Source organism: Arachis ipaensis, chromosome B6 (genome assembly GCF_059453495.1).
Source record: "Arachis ipaensis isolate K30076 ecotype BB chromosome B6, ASM5945349v1, whole genome shotgun sequence".
NCBI classification, from domain to species: Eukaryota; Viridiplantae; Streptophyta; class Magnoliopsida; order Fabales; family Fabaceae; genus Arachis; species Arachis ipaensis.
In genome coordinates, this window is record NC_142441.1 from 148,214,335 (window position 1) to 148,235,979 (window position 21,645).

The following is a 21,645-nucleotide window of genomic DNA, read 5'->3' on the forward strand; positions in this document are numbered from 1 at the left end:
CAGTGTATGAATTACCAACAGTTCTCTGGCAAACACTAACAGAAGATTAGGAACCTAGTGAACAGTGATCATTGAAATTACATAAAATTACTCACAAGCCAAAAACATACATAATATCTAAATCACAGGTGTAGTATCGATTTGAAGACAGAGACTTCACTTTAGCAGTCCATTAATGAGAATATGAGAGACAAAAAGAAAAGTTAAACAGAAAAGGAGCAAGAGTATGAGCTATAAGGTTTTTACTTAGGGTCCAAATTGATGATATCACACAACTCAATGTTAATTGCCCAATCAGGACCAATAAGCATGTCACTTGTTGCCCTCTCAGCACACGTAGCAGCATTGTTAGCCATCTCTCTGCAAAATCCCAAAACCACGCAACGACAAAATCCATATCAATAAGCAAACCCAAATTATATACCCAATCCAAAAAAAATCTAAACTTGTTATTACACCTTACTAAAATCGTCATTTATTACAGGCATGACCACTAATTAATCCACAATTTTCAAAATTATCAAACCTCACAGTACCAATTCAATCGGTCAAAAATAGCAGAGAGAGAGAGAGAGAGAGAGAGAGGGAGAGAGGGAGAAATGACCTTAACCTTTAGCTGTGGAAGGAAAACAATCGGAGAGTAGAAGAATTAAATTGATGGAATGGAATGGAATCGTAGAATCAGAATAGAGAAGCGAATCGGAATGTATGAGGAAGCAGATGAGAGATTGGAAGAAAGAAGATCGGTCTCCAATTGGGGATTGAAAGCAGGTGAAGAGGAGATCGACGGTGAGGCGTGGCGGCGACGGCTCCTCCCTCCAGTTTCACGATGGCGTGACGGCGGCCCACACCCTACCGGCGACGCATCTCCCTTCTCGGATCTCTCTTCCATGTGTGTGAATGCATTTGTTTTGTGTGTGTATAGTTGAGAAGGCAGAAAAAGTGAGGAGAGGAGGGTTGGGGGCTGCGCAGGTGAAGAGGAGAGGGGCGGTGAGGATAGAATTATGGTTAAGGGCAATGTAGTCATTTTACTTGAGTGAGAGGGACTTATGTGTCCCGTTTTTAAAACCTCTATTCCACTAACGTGCCACGTGGGAACGCCGTTGAGCCAGGTAAGCATAGGGGAGCCAGCTCAGCATTTTCCGTCCACTCTAAGGGTGGCTCATGGACGGAGGGACTGATCGGTCTTATTTTCAGGAACGTCGGGAATTTAAATGTATTTTCCAATGCTCAGGGACGAAAATGTCTGAGGCTTAAAAGGTCAGGGACTAAATTGTCCTTTTCTCTAAAAAAAAAAAAAACAGAAAAGAGATTCAAAATCTTAGTTATATACAAATGCTATATATACCATGATCAAGAGAGACAGACAGAGGCAGAAAGATTTCTCCTATTAATTCTCAAAATTAAAGTACCATTCTTCAACTGAGTTCTGAAAAGTACTACACTCCTTTTGGGACTTTTGGGTTCTCTATTTTGCCGCTAATAAGAACATTCAGTTGGGGACGTATACCTTCTTCTTTCTTCCTATCATAATTTCATTCAGATCCTTCATTGGATTATCTATCTTCCACAGTTTCATCCATTCTAGATACGGTAATTATCATGTTACGTTATTTGTGTATATATAATTTTCAATCATTGTTCTTCAAAAATTTATTAATAAAAAGAATTAAAAATTATTATTTTTATTTATTCATATAAATATATGCTTTAATATTTATCGTTTAAGATTTAGAATTAACCCTAAAATTATTGTCGCTTGTGTTTATTTGAATTAGAGTACACATTCACGAAATGGCCAATGATAATATCCTTAAAAGAGAAGCAAAATCACCATCGGTCATTGAGTGTGCGACGACGGCGGCGGCGGCAACGGAGGTGGAGACAGTTTCGGCGGTGAAATGCTGTTGTTGTGGATTGGTGGAGGAGTGCACGGAGGCGTATATTACGCGCGTGAAGGAGCGTTTCGAGGGCCGTTGGATTTGCGGACTTTGTGGTGAGGCAGTGAAGGAAGAACGGCTGAGATCAAAGAACAAAAGTGAGGATGAGAGTATTATGATGACAATGGATGAAGCAATTAGAAGTCACATGAAGTTTTGTCAACAATTCAGGTCTTCAATTAGTCCACCCAATAACCCCACTGAGGAATTCATAATTGCAATGAAGAACATCCTCTTTAGGACATTGGATTCTCCTAGGAAGGACAGTTTCAATGGTTGTAGGCCACTAGGTAGATCCCAAAGTTGCTTCTCAACCATACAACCAACAACAACAAAAACTACTACTACTACTTCTCAAGATCAGACACTTTCTGAGTGATTAATCATTGTTGTTGGGAGCTTACAAAAGAGGGAGATCAATAATCATAATGATTGATATTCTATCAAAATGATTTAGGGTTAATTGGTCTCTTTTTCCATTTAATTTTACAATTATATTTACTTTGGGGACATTTTTTATTTTTTCTAAAAATTATTCTTGGGTCTTCTCATGAAGAAGAAGAAAAAATACCACTGTTGTTACCATACGTTAAAATACAATTTTTTTTTCTTACTCTAAAAGTATTTAAAAATATTACAACATTACGAGAAAATTATATAAGTTTTTTGGAAAAATAAGTTATGAACTTGTTTAAACTGGGTTAGTACAATAACTTATTGGCCAAATAAAAATCATTTTAAAAAAACATATAAGAAGATAAAAAAAAAAAACTTAATTCAACTTAATTATAAAAATATGGGTTTATAGTAAAATTATCTTGAAACATAAAATATTTTTTAAATTCATTTTTAAAAGATGTTATCAATCAATTAGTCCTTTAAAATTATGAATTAATTATATTTGTCATTTACATTAATAATTTTCATCAATGATTGATAATTTGAAATGTTGATTGATATTATACATGACATCCTATATATGAAAATTTATCAATTTAGTGGTCATATTAGAAATATAATTTATGTAATTAAAAAAAATAACTAAATTGATAGATGTTCGTAAACATATTTAACCAATATTCAATTAGACAGGTCAAATATCATATATGCATGTTAATTAATATATTTTTAATTTTTTACAAACATATTTTGTCAAAGTTCAATTAGACATATTAGATATCATATATGTTATGTTGTCAATTAATGTTTCATAATATTAATTATTGACAAAAATTATTATTAATAAAATAACTGAAAGACAAATATGATTAATTTTAATCTTTGATGGATAAATTTAATTGAAAAAATTTTTAAGAGACAAATTTAAAAAATACATCATCTTTTAGGAACTCATTTAACTATTAACTCATAAAAATATCTTGTTTACCTAATAAAAACCAGTTAAAAAAAAAAAAAGACGCATAAGAAGATCATAAGCAGTGATTGTTTCTTTACTTGTCTTACGTACGTAATGTTTTCAGGATCGTTGGTTTCTAGGATTATGGTTTAGGTTTTGAATTATTGGTCTTTCTTAATTTGATATTTGTGATTGAGTGGATTGATTGAGTTGGAAGAAATAAATCTTCCATAGCGACTTCAATCTAAATGTCGCTTTTTGATTATCTATCTCCATTTGAGCAAAAATTTCCGTTCCTTTTATTGGTTCATTTTATGAAATCTTAGAAGTATATTTATTTGTTAGTAAATCTTTACTATTTTTTCAATCACCTACGAAAAATTCTCCTAATAAATAATAGTAGAGAAGACTCGAATATACTTAGTATTTGTCAACTTTGCTATCTCTCTTGACTAACTCTACGTATTATCATGCTAATATTCATGTTGATATACAACTGCATTAAATATAGTCATGTGTTCTTATGTATCATATAATTAATCATCTCTTTTTTGAAAAAAAAAACGACAAACAAAACGTTTTTATTTTATATTCAACACACACAGAATGCCTGTACATATGAAAAGGAAAATGAAAATGAAAAATAAATGACTCATTAATAAACTATTTTATATGGTAGAGTCTATAATGTCTATAATTATGGTGACTAGATAAATATTATTAAAATTAAAATTATTATTTTCTTATATTTTGATAAAAGAAATTATTATTTAAATTAAAAACTTGTTAAATAATAAACAAATATTATGTTAATTTTAATAATACTTTATAAATTAAAGCACTATAACTATTACAAAAATATTATTTGTATAATAAAATTAACTACTAATATCAGCCATTATAAATACATGCATAATTTAATTTAATTTTAATATATTTTATATTTTAATGTGTATTGTATACTAGTAGTTATGATGTATGAATATGGACACGAACATGAGACACGACATAATATAGAACATGTAGACATATAAATTTTAAATTCTTATAATAAGACATAGGGACACAATATATACATAAATATAAATTATCTTTTAAATAAATTGTAATGATATTTTATTGATATTAAAAAATAAATTAATTTTTAACTATTTTTAATATCTTTTTTAATTATATAAAATATTTAAATATTTTTTGTTTTAATAAATAATAATATATACTATTTTTAGATTCATTTTAAAAATACATATTACGAATAAGATTCGATATGCTGATATGTGATGATATTTAGGTATGTTTAAACGTATTTAAAAAATAATCTTTTATTTTTTATTAAGAAACGGTTAAAAACAGAAGACACACATGTTAAAATAAATATTAATAATAAGTATCATGTTTAAAATTATCTGGCCTACACACACAATAACTCATCAAAGTATTCATGCTTAATAAACTATATTAGTTATTTTAAGAGATAAGTACGATTTTGGTCCCTAACGTAGAGGTTGAAAATTTATTTTATCCTCGACCTTTTTTTCGCTACAAAATGGTCCCCAAGATTCCAGTTTATTTTAAAATAGTCATTCGGACAAAAATACCCCCTCCCTCCCCTCTTCTTCCTCAACCAGAAGCACAAGCGCAGGCAGAAGCAAAAACAGGCAGAAGCAGAAGCAGAAGCAACCAAAGCATCAACAACAACAATGAAATAAAAGGAATAAACAGAAACAATCAGAAGCATCATCAACAATAACAACAATGGAATCCTTTGAATCTGAAAAATTAAAAAAAAAGGAATAAAAAATTGAAACAGAGAGAAAGGGTTGCGGTGGTGGTGGAGAGGAGGGGCTGCGGCGGTGAACGGCGATGTGGTGTTGGCGGAGTACAAATCGCCACGAGGAGGGTGCTGTGGTGGTCGCGGCGCTGTGGAGGACTTCGATCCTCTCTTGTCGGCGGCACTGTGTATTTGCTGAGGAAGAAAGGAGCGGCGTGGAGGAGCATCGGCGTGGAGCGACTGCGGCGGTGTGGAGCTGCTGCGGCGGCAACCTTTCCCCTTCCCCCTTTTTCCTTCCCCCTCTTCCCGAAACAACACCCCTCCCGCTTCTCTTTCTCCCCCCTCCCCCCGTCTCGGCTGCGCTGTGTTTTTGTTGAGGAAGAAAGGAGCGGCGTGGAGGAGCAGTGGCGTGGAGCGGCTGCGGCGGTGTGGAGTTGCTGTGGCGGCGACCTTCCTCCTTCCCCCTCTTCCCGAAACAACACCCCCTCCCGCTTCTCTTTCTCCCCCCTCCCCCGTCTCGGCGGCGCTGTGTATTTGCTGAGGAAGAAAGAAGCGGCGTAGAGCGGCTACGGCGGTGTGGAGCGGCTGCGGCGGGCGACCTTCCCCCTCTTCCCCCTTCCCCCTTCCCCCTTTCCCCTCCTCCCGAAACAACACCCCCTCTCGCTTCTCTTTCTCCCCTCCCCCTGCGTCCCTTTCTTTTTTTATTTTATTTTATAATTTTTTTAGTTAGAGATAATTTGATAATAAAAATAAAAAATTTGGTAAAAAAGACGATTTTAAAACAAACTGAAATCTTGGGGACCATTTTATAGCAAAAAAAAGGCTGAAAACAAAATAAATTTTCGACCTCTACGTTAGGAACTAAAATCGTACTTATCCCTTATTTTAATACACCTACTATAATTATAACTATTATAACCACCGGACTTTACTACCATAGGCAACATAGGCTTTATCACTCTATATAGTTTGAAATATAATATATTTTTATATTACTCTTCTGGCAAGACGACAAAAAGACAATGGAACTTTTTTAACTTATTTATGATATGCATGTTCACAAATCAATTTCATATATGGACCATTCTTACTGATATCTTTTCCTTTGCAAAATTTTAGAAGAACATAGGTATGATAGCCAAGAAATAAATGCCTTCAGCTTCACCCATTTACTATGTTTGACTAGGCATAAAACATAAAAGAACAAGAACAATACAAGAAATGGAAGAAAAAAATATCTAAGTGTGATGGGGTCCCTATTGCTTGTGATAGTTAGGCACATGGAAAAATTGTGTTGTATCATAGAATAGAAGATGCCAATAAAATGGGGTCATTGTGTAACAATGAGTTATCGGAAAGAATCCGTACAAAGTTAGACCCACCATAGCAACAACTTGGAAAGTGCTAGGACCTTCTTGAGGCTAAGGATATGTTTCATACAAAACAAGTCAAAAATCTTATCGCCACTGTGGTGCATGCCTAGCCACTCTTGTGCTTTGCTTTCTTCATAAGATTCAAGTAACAATGCAAGTTCATTATTGTTCATCCTAATTCAGAATTCACACATTTATATATATACTTGTTCTGTTTAAGACCAAAAGGTTTTTTCCGTTTGGTCCGGGTGAAGCTTTATCATGGCCCGTCCGTCATACCGGCGGCTCGACTATAATTACATCCGATATGGGATCAAATCTTTGAAGATATATCATATTTCTAAACCGGAACTATACGCGGAATTAAATAAGATTATATCTGTTCATCATATTCTATCTCAAAATAAAAAATCAGGTCCAATAAAAATAAAAAAGTCATTTATCATTTACTCGATCTTTTTAAGAAGTCAAACATAACAAAAAAGATCATTTTTACTTGTCCAAAATAAATAACTGTCTCCTCAAATCTTTATTATTATTTCTATCTCACCTAAAAGATAAATCCCAACAAACTCTCAAGATGAAGGGAATGGTCATCTACCAAAAAAGATAGAATTTCTCTAGAAAAGTTAGTTGTTGTCTCTACTATAAATATATTGACATCCCTTAAGTATATTCACATTCTAATCTACTAAAAACTTGTCTAAAATCATTGCTAACTTAAATATCGGAGTCCCTTGCATGTACCACCTCCCATCTCCTCATGAGGAACTCAGACGGCGATACATCGGCAGAACAAGTCAAATGCTACCTCATAAAGAGTGTGGGTCTCACGTTCAGACCCAAATCACTGTTTCACGTAACTGTCGGAATGATATCTCCTCTAAGTTTCTAGATTTAGAAATTAATAATGGTTTACACTCACCATCCTATGGATATAAAATAGAGGGCTATGAATAGGTGAAGAACTAATTTATCATAGATTTAAACTCGATTTAAGGGTCCAATAGATTGCTACATAATACATCATATACAATATAATATTTAAATTCTGATATTTGTTTAAGCGAACAAGTCAATTAACCACTCAATTAAGCTTAGTTAATTATTTACAGAAATATTTAATTACATATTATTCACCAAAATACCAAGTTCGAGTTAGTCTCGAAAGTGGATTGAATATTGAGTAAAACTTAATCCGCAAAGTTAAATATTTAAATATAGAAAAAAATTGGTGAAAAATATCATATATATTATCATTTCAGATATTAGGAATTGATTTTGTTGCCTAACCTTTAATTTACTAAAAATATTCGTCATATTAAATATTGTAAATCGAATACATATCAACATAAAACACGGGTAATGCTTCTCAATTATGTCAACTATTTTTAGCCATAAATAATATGTACTACATTACAATAATGTATGTATTGTTTTCTTGTGCTGTCACACCTAATTATATTGACATGGTTGTGTTTACCGCACCACATTTGGTTTGGGGAAAAGAATGAAAAGCTCACCAAGAAAGGGAGAAAGTAACCAAAGTATGACATAAGAATTAATAATAAGAAAGTTAAAAAGTGAGTGAGTGAGTGAGTTTGGCTCTTACTTTCAGTGGACTCCAGTCAATAGCAATAGAAGGAGCAGATTATGTATGTTTCACTGATTCAGCAAAAGACAAGCACCAAGAATCCAACTCTCAATCATTTTCAGTTTATTTTCTTTTCATAATTAAATTGTTAAAGGTTTTCTAAACAATTTTAATTTAAATTATATGTTGTCCAAATTTAGTTTGTTCCATGTGGCTAACGTTAGTTATTCGAATTCCTTACGTGATAAATGGTTTAGGGTTCAAAATTTAAATTTGGATGACATGTGATTTAAATTAAATTTTTTAAGGAAAACTTTGACAATATAAAATTTTCAATAATAATATTTTTTAAATTTAAAATTCGGATGAGCTATTACTTCATATACAAGCGTTTTTTCCATATAAGTCTTTACAAGTCATTTATATTCACGCGCTTCATGCCGTTACTGCACATTCTTCTTCTTGTTGTTATTACTGCACGTTCCTCGTTATTTTTCTTCTTTATTATTTTTCTCTTTCTCCTCTATCATCAATTATCTCGTTGTTGAAGATAATGAATAATTCAGGTTTAGATTATTGTTTTGAATCCAATCAAGTGACTGAGGTGTGGTTCAATTCAGAAGAAAAAAATGTAGTATTAGAAGAATTATTTTGCTATATTTGCAGCAAATTTGGGTGTAAAATGAAGATATTTGAGTGTATTTTAAGAATTTGAGTGTATTTTTATTCTGATAAGTTCTGTATAATTCAAAACTCTTTCTCTTCCTCCTCCTCATCTTCTACTGCTTCTTTTTTTCATCATCGTCACCATCTTCTTCTTCTTTTTTTCTTATCCATCTTTTCCTTTTTGTTTTACCTTCTCAAGTTTCATCATGTTTTACTCTCTTAACAAGAATAAAAACAAAAAAATCAAACAAAGAATAAAAAGAAGCACATAATGCTGCAAAATTATTTGAAAGAGGATGAACTTACATTCATTTAACTAAAAGAAAGAAAGAAATAAGAAAAAAAAGAAGAAAAAATGCAGCATTAGAAGAAATATTTTTCTGTATTTGCAGCAAATTTGGGTGTAACACGAAGATATTTGGGTGTAATTTAAGAATTTTAGTTGTATTTTTATTGTGATAAGTTCTACATAATTCAAAACTCTTCCTCTTCCTCCTCCTCATTTTCTGCTGCTTCTTCTTTTTTTTCATCATCATCACCATCTTCTTCTTCTTCTTTTTTTCTTATTCATCTTTTCCTTTTTGTTTTACATTCTCAAGTTTCTTCTTGTTTTACTCTCTTAACAAGAATAAAAATAAAAAAAAAATCAAACAAAAAAAAAAACACATAATGCTGCAAAATTACTTGGAAGACGATGAACTTACATTCATTTAACTAAAAAAAGAAAGAAATAAGGAAAGAAAGAAGAAAAATGCAACATTAGAGGAAATATTTTTCTGTATTTGCAGCAAATTTGAGTATAAAACGAAGATATTTTGGTGTAATACGAAGATATTTTGGTGTATTTTAAGAGTTTTGGGTGTATTTTTATTCTGATAAGTTCTGCATAATTCAAAACTCTTCCTCTTTCTCTTCCTCATCTTCTACTGCTTCTTCTTCATTCCTCATCTTCTTATTTCGTTTTCTTATAATTCTTTTTGGAAGAAAAAATCAAACAAATTAAAAAAGAAAAAAATACATAATGTTGCAAAATCAATAGAAAGAGAAAGAGAAAAAAAATGTAGCAACAATAACAATAATTAAAAAAACCACGATAAAAATGAAACACACGAAGAAGGAGAAAAAGAATAAGGAATACAAAGAATGTGAAATATAAACATTGAAGAAGAACAAACCGTTTCTTATCTTACGCTATTCAAAGTTGAGAAAGTACGTATTTAGACGCTCTCTAAATTAAGGATAATTTTTGTTGAATTTGGATTAATTTATATAGACTTGTATATATATAACAAGTCTCATAATTTAAATCGTAACAATTTAATATTATATCATCTAAATTAATTCAAACTGCATGTAGTAAAAACATCTTATTGTAAAAAAAAATGTTACTTTGATATGCCTATTAAATCGCGAGTTTGTTATGAATTTTATATGTTTTAATTGAAAACTCTTTTTTTTATTGTTTTTCTTTTATTATTTTTTTACCATCTTCTCTTTTTTATTTTATTTTCTAATAATTTTTTTATTTATTCTCTTAAGAGAATAAAAAAACTCAAACAAAAAAGAATAAATAACTACAACACATGAGAAAGAGGAGAAAAACAAAATTTAATATTATTTTTTGATAATTTTTCATAATTTAAAACTCCTCCTCCTCCATAATTCTTGTTTTATTTCCTTAACAAAAATTTGTGTCACAGTTAAAAAATTTCAGTGTCAAAACTGAAAAATTTTTGTGTCACACTTAAAAATTTCGGTATTATTTTCTGACAAATTATATATAACTCAAAACTCATCATTCTCTTGTTCTTCTTTATCATCATGATCTTTTTTTTCTTCTTTTGTTCATCTTCTCCTTCTTATTTTATCTTCTTATAATTCTTCTTGTTTTATCCTCTTAACAAGAATAAAAATAAGAAAAAATCAAACAAAGAAAAAAAAATACATAATACTGTAAAATCATCAGGAAGAGGAGGAGGAAAAGAAAAGAAAAATGCAGCAATAACAACAACAATAAAAGAACACAAAGAAAAAAAATGAACGCAAAGAGAAATGCAAAGAAGAAGTTGAGAAATTGGAGCGTATAACTATGCTCTTGTTAGGAATAAGGAGTATGACCACAATCCAATCAATCATGTGTCAAATAATTTGTTATTGTTATTATATTAAAATGTTAATATAATAACGTCCTTGATTAAATTTAGAGATTTATCATTGTGATAGTGATCACAATATTGATAGATGAATCTTTTATAATTTAATCTAAATTGTTCTTGGTCATAGGATTATTAAAAAAATGACATTAATAATATATATATATATATATATATATATATATATATATATATATATATATATATATATATATATAATGGTCTTCATCGGATGAATATTAATAGTTCTCATTTATTAAATTATATATATAGATGGTGCATATAGAGATATAACCATTGAACTGACTCACTTTGGGAATTCCTAATGGTTATAATTACCGTATATTTGTCAATAGGATATTCTCAAGATGAACATAGTAATAGAGTTTCCTTTGACCTGCGACTGTCATAGTAATTAATAATGTATTTATTATACTTTGATCCCGGACACCTAATACCCTAGGGTTCTAGTTGAATGGATATTGGGTATGATTTAAATACTTGTAGAATTAATGATTAATCAATAAGGAATCCGTCAACTCTCGGTAAAGAGTTTGAGCTCTATGATTATAATGACTGAGACGAATAAAACCTTGGTCAAGGGGATTGAATGAATGAAGAAATGAGTTTCTTAGGTCATTCACGGTTCATTATAATAATGGTAACAAGTTAGAATTTGACAATTAAACCATACTCTAAGGGTTAACCAAGAGCTAGAAAGATGGAAGGAATTATACTTTGTTCTTCTGAGGTTCTTAGTAAAAATATATTACTTCATACTATCGGGTCGTTGAGGAGTGTTGCTAGATGTCAACCTTAATAGTAAATTTAATATGATTAATTTACTACTCGCTTAGTATTGAACCTATGGGGTCACACACTAACGAGTGTTTTAATCTTTGCTGTAAAATTATTTGATTATTATTTTGATTTGATCAAATAAATAATTATATTAATTCAGATGGCATATTATTATATTTTTTGCTAGCACCAAGAATATAATAATAATATGATAATTGAGAATATTAAATGAGATTTGAGAATAATTGGTTATTCTATTTCTAAATTTGAATTCTAAATTTGGATGAGATCCTAATTGAATCTGTTTCAAATTGAGTTATGATATGATTCATAAATTTGAAGGATTCAATTTTAGAATTTTATGATATGATTTAAATTTGAATTGAGATTCAAATTTAAAATCAGTAACAAATCTCATACTATATATATGTATGCCAAGAGTAGAGGAATGTGATGGAGATGAGAATAAAACAAAAGAATTTTATTCCTTTACCTCTACGCACATAAATGTATGTGAACCTAATTCTTGGAGAAGAATTTTATGGCGTGCAAAGAGTTGCATGAGGTTTCTTAATTTTAGATCAGATGTCCATTGGTCAAGGAATTGACAGCAAAGGTTGGTCTCGGTGTGGATACGCATAGCGCCTTCGTATAATCAAAGAATAAAGTTTTTACTAAAGCGTTTATAAAGGTATTTAGATCTGATCTATATATTAAATTATTGGAATAAAATTTAAATACAAAATAGATCTTTAGGATTACTTTCTTTTTTTCTACTGTGTGTTATGAACACATAGTAATCCTTTAGCTCTCACTAATGACATTGATTTTTGTTGGATTTGGACCAAGTTAGTTAAACTTAATTGCCAAAAAAATTTAAATATGTAATATGACTGATATATTTTTTAGATGTATTATATAAAAATTTCACAAGTTTTAGAAAATTAGTGTAGAAAGCTATTTAGCAGCCACAACAATCCGCAAAATTGCTCAAGACTATTATATTATACGAGTACAATTTTGCATTCTAAAAATATTATATGTGTTTAACAGATTTTTTACAAATTAGAATTGAAAGAATTTTGCAAAAAAGTTTTAGGTTGGTTCAAAATCTAATATTTAGAAACGAAATCTACTAATTTTTTAAGATACCAGTTTACCATACATTAAAATCTTTTCTTTTTGCCATGATGAAAAAAAAAAAAGATTTTTTTTTAATGGTAAACTAATAAATAGAAAGCAAATTAACTTTGCGAAATTAAATACTTCTAATGTAAATAAAACTTGACTGAATATAAAGTTTGTTGCAACAATAAATAAAGATTAATAGTAAACTTAGAATGTAAAATAACTAAAATTAAACTTACGAAAAAGATAAATTGCATGAATGTAATAAAGTGCAGAATTTGTAAAAAAAAAAAATATGAAAAAAAATCTACAAAAATTAATTCTGGACTAAAATTTCAGAAAGTTTGGGGATGTGAGAATTTGTGTAAGTGTTTTTGAAAAGATTTTTTAATCTCAAAATTTTTATTTGCCATCTTATTTATAAATATCTTTCATCAATTCTCTTCTGATATTTGTCGACCTGATAATAACTCAACAAAGTAACTGTTTCCGCCAAGCATAAACCAAAACTATTTTTTTAGCTACGTTTTTCATTCTGCAGAAATTGTTTTACCATCAAGTCGACTTCAGTTTCATGTCGAATTACAACACTATCAAAGTCGATTCAAATCTTTCTTGTTGTCAAGTTTATATAGACAAACGTTTGTCTTGCCAACTCTTTCCGTCGAATCTTTTTCTTGATCTCGACAAACATTCAATCGAATCTCCTCCTCGATTTCGACAAACATCACTAATCTAAAATTTACTCATCGATTGCTAATATTTTTATCGAATAACAATATATATACGAAAAATCAATCACAAAATTATATATATTGTTTTACACATTTTTAATGTGTATTTTATAAAAATATTTTATTATATAAAACTCTTTTAGATTTATGGTGTGTAAAAGTTAAATTATGAGAAAAGCTAAAAATTTATTGTTTTTTGTTAGTATTTTGGTCACCAATCTAACTATTTTAGTTTAGCAATCTAACAATATATTTTTAGTTTATACTTTTAATATTATTAACTAACTGTTGACAAAAAATAATAAATTCTACTAACTCTCTAACATTTCTTTTTAACCATATTCCAAATTTAATTTATTTCAGTATTTAAATTGGATTTCAGCATCCTTTGAAATTCCGTGGATGCCCTTGGAAGCGCTAAATCAACTCAACCAAAGCATCGAGCCAAAAGCAGGATGGTATTTTTCTAATCATTAAGATTGTTTGTAGATTGGATCAAATATAATCAAAATTATAATCTGATCCACACTAAATTTATCGAATTGGATCAAATTCAATATCCGCATTTTTATATTTGTATCCAATCTAATTCATATTTGCAAAATAAAAATATATTAAAAAAATATTTTTATAAAAGGAGCCAATAAAACATATTTTTCATTCTAATAATTTTTTTCATTTGTTTAAATATATTTTTTATATAATATTAAAAATCAACCTATTTTAAATATTAAAAAAAATAATATAACATATACATAATAGTTATTAATTGAAATAGAATATAGATACAATATATATTATTTATTATTTAGTGAGAATCCACAAATATGTGGATAGAATCATATCCAATGTAATTATTTTGCAGATTATATTATATCAACAAATTATAAATCAAATACCGATAAAAAATAATAAAAATTTTTAATAATTACAATTTATTTAAATTATTTAACGACTCTTAATTATTAATTTTACGTGTTGAGTTGGCTGAGTTTTCAGTTTTCACACTAAAAAATAGTAACAAAGTAACGAACCAAACCAAACAAAAAATGTCTTGAACCTTGAAGTTTCGTGAATAATTTCAAAAAACCACGGACCTTCAAAATCAAAGCACGCTAATTTCTATTTCTATTTATTATTCCTCTATTGCTCTTCTATTCTTCACAAATTCTTTTCATTATTCTCACTCTTCTTTGTTCTGATAAGTTTGATTAATTAAGTTCTATAAAAAAAAAGAGATAAAGAAGATGATGCATATGACATTGTATTGGGGCAAGAAGGTAACACTTCTCTTCGATTCATGGAAGACCGAGTCATGGCTGAGTTACTCAATGAGTCTACTCGCTTGCCTTGTGGTGGCTGCACTCTACCAGTATCTCGAGAATCGAAGGATTCGCCTGAGACTCGCCGGCGAGAGGAGGCTGCCACCTGTGGCGGCGGCTATTCAGACACCACTTATGGGGTGGAAGATTTCAAGGGATAAGGCGAAGTTGGGTGGGAAGTTGATTGGATCGGTTCTTTTTGGTGTGAATTCTGGGATCGGGTACTTATTAATGCTTGCTATTATGTCCTTCAATGGTGGGGTTTTTGTGGCCATTGTTTTGGGGCTCTCAATTGGGTACTTGTTATTTAGGAGTGAGGTTTTTGAAGATGATGTTGGTGGTGTTGGTGATAGGACTTGTGCTTGTGCTTAATTTAATATAATATAGTCAAACTTATCAATTATCAACTTCTTATAGAGATAAGCATGCGAGTTTCCAATTTTTTTTTATTCATTGAGTTTAATCAATCACTGTGATTTGTGAGATAAGATACTTTTCTTTTCCTTTTTTGTATTTTTTGTTGTGCTGATGTTGAGTTGATAAATAAACTGTATTGTTTGCGATCATGGAGAAGTGCTAATAAGAGTAGCCACTTTTAAGATTCTGAATTATGTGTTTGGGATCATGGAGAAGTGCTAATAAGAGTAGCAACATTTTAGATTCTGAATTGTGTTTGTTTAGGGTCTAATTGCTTTTGTTGTTTTGGATTTTTGGTTGGACCATATATTGAGGCATTGAGCAGAGGAACATTGCTTATGTGTTGTAATTCTTTAGATGTTTTACCAAGGGCAAGATAATTGTTGATGTGAAACTAATGCACATGCATCTCGATAGCAGTGGATATTGCAGTCAAAATATGATTTGGACAATTGTATAAAAAAATTTACACTGATTATAGTAAAATAAAACGTTTTTTTAAACCCTCCCTTTGGTTGTGGGTTAATCTAGTTTTTAACTTTTAAAGATCCACCTCCATCTCTTTTTTTGGATCATGAGTTCATGACCCCTCTATGTCTTCATCGTCGGGAAGAGGTATTTATTCTGTTGAGCAGGTACAAACTTAATGGCCCTACTTAGTATAAATTACAGTAGGAATAAGGAAGATCAAAGGGGTAACACAACAATATAGACGCGGATTTCACTCTGAAAAGTACTTTTCTATACATCCAACATATTTGGAAGTAAAAAAAAAAAATGTCCAGCAATTTGTAAACAATCTGAAGGTGCACCTTATCCTTGATAGCAACAACAAAAATTAGGCAATCACTATTTGCAGAAACCTGAGGAAATACAATGGCACAAACGGGAACAGTTAGCATCTAGGCTTGTTAAAGATGAATCACAGGGAGAAACATTGGGAGAAAAAAATGCACTTCCTGAACTTCAAGTGAGGGTGTTTCGTTTGAGGATAACAGCTTCAAAACCCAGATTCCACATGAACTCCCTCTGATTTCTTTAAGAGGGATCCTCGTCGTTGGTACAAAATTCATAATGTGAATGTGAACTACATGATTCACATAACTAAAGAAGCATCCGAACAAATAGTCTGGAATCAATGACATCAAAAGATCCTCTGTTGTCTATGGAAAACGGCATCTCGCAAGAATGAAAGAGAGTCAAAACATGGCATGGAGGACGAAAAGCATCCACATTCATTATCGCTGACCATCAGTACTTAACAATACTAGTTCACTTTCTTGCGTTAAGGCCTTGTACTTGAAATTGATAGGGAGCCATCTCTTAAGACCCTCAGGCCAATACCTGGCAGAAAAACATAAAAACAATATCAATGTTTAAAATTATAAAAGGAAGTAAACCTTGCCCAGCTGGGTTGATTACATAGATCATATTTGAATTTAAACCTTTGACATCTGTTTCTTTTGACAGTTTAAATATTGGTTTTCTGTCTTCTGTCTCTTAACCATTAAAGAGCCCTTTATTTGATTTGCCCTCCTTATTAGGACTTCTATAAGCCTTTTCCAGAAATGCCCAAACCATTTAACACAAGATTCTACCATTTGTTTCACAAGATCCCAACTTTCTCTATAATGCATCTATTTGTGTTTTGTGATCCCATCTTTTCAAATGCGTATACTTGCCCAAAGTCACATCCTCACTGGAATACTAAACTTGATTTCTTTGTAGTTTATAACTGGCAAACATTAAGTCTTATACAAGCACTGGAAATCTTATGGATATATGGTCAAACATTCCTCAATTTTTGTCTTTAGGTAAGAATTTTTTATTGGTGACTACTGTTGGGTACAACTTTCTCCGTCAGTCCCCCGTGCTTTCACCCTATCATCTTAGTCCTAGACATTCTAGCCTCGTTTTTCATCTTAGTCTCAAACCATAGTAAAATATAGCTTAAGTAGGAAGCTGCATGAAACATCTCATAATATCCTGGTTGTATCTTATAGATAATCTTACGAGTACTTTTCATAATTGTTTATATTCTGTAATTTATTTTCGTATTTAATTAGGATTAGTAGTCAATTATTTATATGATTATGGATTAGTAATTTGTCTTTAAATACATGACAACATATCACATCAATATCAGACAAATTAAAATTATTTTATAGATAAAACACACACGTTAGTACTATTGTCCCTATATTCTCTCCTTTTCCTTTCCCTGTCCAACACCCATAACATCATTATGGTTAAACCTAGCAGTAAAAAAAATGCACAAGTTAAAATTGACACCAAGTCAAGTGGAAAGGATATTACAGTTACAGTGGCCTTTAACGTCAATGAGACTAAGAAGAGATATCAAATAATTTTCCTGGAATCTCTCCTAGAATATAAAATAGGCACTTACTTGTCCACTCTTTCACAAATTGCTCGACGAACAGAAGAATTAAGGCCATATGCAATTGAATTAAAGAGGCCCTGCAATAAAGAGAGAAAAGTGAAAAAATTAGCTACATTCATCATAACTTTTCATGATGTTGCAGTTGATGGTACCACTTCTAATGATATCACTAAGGGATGGCAACAAATTAAGAGGAAAAGCATATAATATTGCAGCAAACTGGAAAGTGATTAAATGTGATATCATTACCATGTGATGCACTTGTGTAAATTATAAATAAAAACTATTTTAGACTATCACTGGAGTTCACAACATTAATTAACAAAAAGTTACCAAAAAAAAAAAAAGAATCATTGACCAATATCAAACTACTGGAAAACCTTGACCAACATTTAAATCAATGTTTTCAATTATCATAGTAATCAGGTAACCAGTACCTCTTATAAGGCCAGTAAAGTCAGAAGCGCACACTTGTTAATGTATGCAAGGTAGTTGGAAGCACATCCTTGAATGGATTTTATATTTTTTCACTTTAAATATTTCCTCAATTTTGAATAAGTTGTACTCAGATGTATTGGGTTATGAATTGAATAAAGCATTTGATCTGTTATTGACAAGAATGAAGGGAACACAAAATATGCCCGATTGTTTGAAAAGTAAAAATGCCCAGAAATGGGTGCTAGAAAATGGATGGAACAGACAAATTATAATAACAAGGCCTTTTTCCTACTAAATGGCACTATTCTGTTTGAACGATAAATGTGTTAAGTTTTGATATAAGTTATAAAGCATACAGTAAATTGAAAATCTGAAACTATGGTTACTGGTTGATACCATAAGAGAAGCCATTCCGACATCTAGAAATGAGAGCCAGAAGATCTTATGGTTGGGTTCAAAGAAATCATGAATACGGTTAATGGTTCCAAAAGCCCATGATCCTATTAGAATCAGTGGATAGTATCCCCAGCGATTTAGAGCCTGTAACATAAAATAGAAAATACTTCAGGTATTTTTCAATAAGAATGTAGATTCAAAAAATAACAACAGTTTCATCTTAAGCGATTAGTTTAGGCATAAATACAAATCTAGTCATCATGAAATCCCAGCCAACAATATATATATATAAGTGGTGAAGCTTGTGGAAGTCTAAGCACATTATAAAGACAGCGCAAAGTTTAATTCAGATTAATGAAAAAGGAAATGCATAATCATGAAAAGCTTTTCCATGAAAATTTCCTACATTAGCAGAAAAAAAGCTACCCTAGATTCCTAGAGTGATTTAATCATCCACGGAACAGAAAACAGAAAAAGACTCAAGATACAATACAACAACAATAACCAAGCCTTTTCCCACTAAGCATATATGCAAGATACTTTATGGATCAAACAATACCTTTGCATCATATCATAAACCGAGTCCTATAAACAAGCCATTAAATAATGATTTCCTCCATGGTCTACCTCTAATGCTTGCCAATTGCAGTACAAAGATTATTTTATGTTTGAAAGGGATCTTTGTTGTAGCTCTTTGTTATTTTTTATTTTTTTGGGTTCCATTCTCTGAGTATGGATATTTGTTTTCAATGTTGGAATAACAAACATACCCTCATGTTATCCCGTGCATCTGATGCATAAGGTTGGCCTGACATACCAACTGCCATCTGTAAAATTTGCCAAGAAACATTAAATAGTCTCAAAAACTTGCTATACAAGTTGTTTCTTCTTTGTTTGACAAAATCAGCAAAATTAGATACATACACGGGTTGCATTGTTCAGCATGCGTATAACTTGGAAGTATGTGAACCCATTATATAGTATAGCAGCCCAGATAAATGAGCTCTCACCTCTCAGCAATGAAGATGCAATAGGATAGTTGAAATCAAGAACAAATTTTGAAGTCTAACGCTCCAACTATTGGTAGATAATGACGCCATACATCTGCATGATATTGCTCAATAAAGTAATCTTAGAAGTAATATGATTAGAAAGTCACAGAAGACAAATATTATTGCAAATAGTCCATTTTTCAAACAACAATATATAAAGCTGATACATTATAGATGCATACCCCAGACATACAAGTGAAATAGTCATCAAAGAATATTCAGCTATCTAAGAATTCCCGGTCATGCTATTCTGACGAGCACCTTATTCTTTTTGCCAGCAGATAAAAGGAGAACTTTCCCATCCACTATATCTGCTTCCTCGATCCTCTTATTTTCACTATTCACTCTGTTATTGTTCAAGTAAAGACCCCCTTGCTTCAACAAGCGGCGCGCGGCAGATTTGCTCTCAAACAAACCAGAAGAGACCGAAAGATCTACCAATGACAAGTTCAAAACACTGTCATAAGCCAAAGAACAAGATGGTACACCCTCAGCTATTCCCTCGATAGTTTTCCAGTCCAACTTTGTCTCAGATCCCGGCCGCAATGCTTCTGTAGCCTTAAGTGCCTCAGTCAAACCCTCCTCTCCGTGAACAAACCTTGTAACTTCCTCAGCAAGTCTGCGCTGAGCAGTATTAGGCACATAATCCAGTTTCTTCATCTCCCCTTCCAATGCAACTATCTCCTCAATATCCAAAAACGTGAGAATCTTCAAAAACCTAATAACATCTGCATCTGGAACCGTGAAAAAATACTGATAAAACTTGTAAGGTGACAACATCGCAGGTGAAAGCCAAATCGCGCCATCTTCCGATTTTCCAAACTTAGTACCATCACTCTTCAACAAAAGAGGGAATGTAAGTCCATAAGCGCCCTCGACCTGCAAGATCTTCCGAATCAACTCAGTCCCAGCAGTTATATTCCCCCACTGATCACTCCCCCCAATCTGAACATTCACACCCTCATTCTGAAACAAGTACAAGAAATCATATCCCTGCAACAACTGGTAGGTGAGTTCAGTATAACTCATTCCTTGTTCAGATTCCAATCTCTTCCTAACACTCTCCTTAGCTATCATAGACCCAACCCTAGCATACTTACCAACATTCTTCAAAAATTCTAACAAACTAAACTCTTTCCACCAGTCATAGTTATTCAAAATCACAACCTTAGAACCTTCCAAGTTCGAATTCAGAGAGCGACCTAGAATTTGTTTGATAGTTTGGGATATACCTGCCGTGTTCCTCTCTAGTGTGGCAACGTCGAGCTCCGGCCGCTCCAGTGACTTGCCGGAGGGGTCGCCAATGCGGGCGGTGGCGCCGCCGATGAGGGCAAGGGGTTGGTGGCCGCAGCGGTGGAACCAGGAGAGGACGATGATTCCGAGGAGGTTGCCGAGGTGGAGGCTCTCTGCAGTGGGGTCGAAGCCGCAGTAGACCTTCAAAGGCGGGCAATTAGCGGCCCCGGAGAAAGATGGCGGCGATGGTGCTGCGGAGGATCTCAGGGCGGAGTCATTGGTGGTGGAGTCGAGGAGGCCGCGCTCTTCGAGGACTTCGATGACGTTGCGGCGAAGCAGAGTTTGAGGTTGGTGTTGGAGAGTGCATTTGGTTCTGGTGAAATGGAGAGTGAGGGAAGAAGAAGAAGAAGAAGAAGAAGAAGAAGAAGAAGAAGAAGAAGAAGAGGGTTTGAAAGGGAAAAGGGAGAGTTTGGTGGTTGAGCGAGATAAGAAAAGGATAGTTCTTGTCGAAGCATAGATGTAAGCCATTGCTGCTTCTCTCTGCCAGAGTTTGCTTCCTCTATCTCTATCTTCCTTCCATTTTTATAAACAATATTAATATTAATGGGATAATTCACATAATTGCACTTTCCACCTCTAAATTGTATATTACTAGTGCATCGACAACGCACATGGCACAAAAATAATGAAAAAACGTTTATGTTAATTAAAACTGAAAGGCATAGTATTCAATTAACTTAAATAATGAAAAATTATTAACTAATACATATAAATATATATAATATATAATAATTAATTTTTATAATAATAGATAGACTATTAAAAATTAAAAAATACTAAGATCTTATGTTCTCTTTAAACATATCTTA

The 21,645-nt window shown here is 31.9% G+C and overlaps 3 protein-coding genes and 1 pseudogene across 6 annotated transcripts; 2 read left to right on the forward strand and 2 right to left on the reverse strand.

Moving 5' to 3' along the window:
* Window positions 1–1,452: 1,452 nt before the first annotated feature.
* On the forward strand, window positions 1,453–2,441 carry LOC107648542 (uncharacterized). The gene is made up of 2 exons (XM_021105715.2): window positions 1,453–1,593; window positions 1,779–2,441. Exon 2 carries the CDS (start codon window positions 1,795–1,797, stop codon window positions 2,317–2,319), a length of 525 nt encoding a protein of 174 aa, XP_020961374.1. The 5' UTR covers window positions 1,453–1,593; window positions 1,779–1,794; the 3' UTR covers window positions 2,320–2,441.
* Window positions 2,442–14,626: 12,185 nt separating this feature from the next.
* Window positions 14,627–15,447, forward strand: LOC107648543 (copper transporter 5). Its single transcript, XM_016352367.3, has one exon. It carries the CDS (start codon window positions 14,765–14,767, stop codon window positions 15,209–15,211), a length of 447 nt encoding a protein of 148 aa, XP_016207853.1. The 5' UTR covers window positions 14,627–14,764; the 3' UTR covers window positions 15,212–15,447.
* Window positions 15,448–16,494: 1,047 nt separating this feature from the next.
* Window positions 16,495–19,436, reverse strand: LOC107605467 (G protein-coupled receptor 1). The gene is made up of 5 exons (XM_016307354.2): window positions 19,416–19,436; window positions 19,262–19,318; window positions 18,492–18,635; window positions 17,664–17,734; window positions 16,495–16,600 (listed from the first exon to the last, which is right to left on the reverse strand). The coding sequence occupies exons 1-5, from the start codon at window positions 19,434–19,436 to the stop codon at window positions 16,495–16,497; spliced, it is 399 nt and encodes a 132-aa protein (XP_016162840.2).
* Window positions 18,554–21,362, reverse strand: LOC107605465 (tyrosine--tRNA ligase, chloroplastic/mitochondrial pseudogene; annotated as a pseudogene). 3 transcript variants are annotated; one of them, XR_015885814.1, is made up of 4 exons: window positions 19,737–21,362; window positions 19,502–19,595; window positions 19,262–19,318; window positions 18,554–18,635 (listed from the first exon to the last, which is right to left on the reverse strand). The product of XR_015885814.1 is annotated as a tyrosine--tRNA ligase, chloroplastic/mitochondrial pseudogene, transcript variant X2 (transcript). The 3 variants fall into 3 exon arrangements; XR_015885813.1 differs by having other exon boundaries at window positions 19,726–21,362; XR_015885815.1 differs by lacking the exons at window positions 18,554–18,635; window positions 19,262–19,318 and having other exon boundaries at window positions 19,493–19,595.
* Window positions 21,363–21,645: the final 283 nt, after the last annotated feature.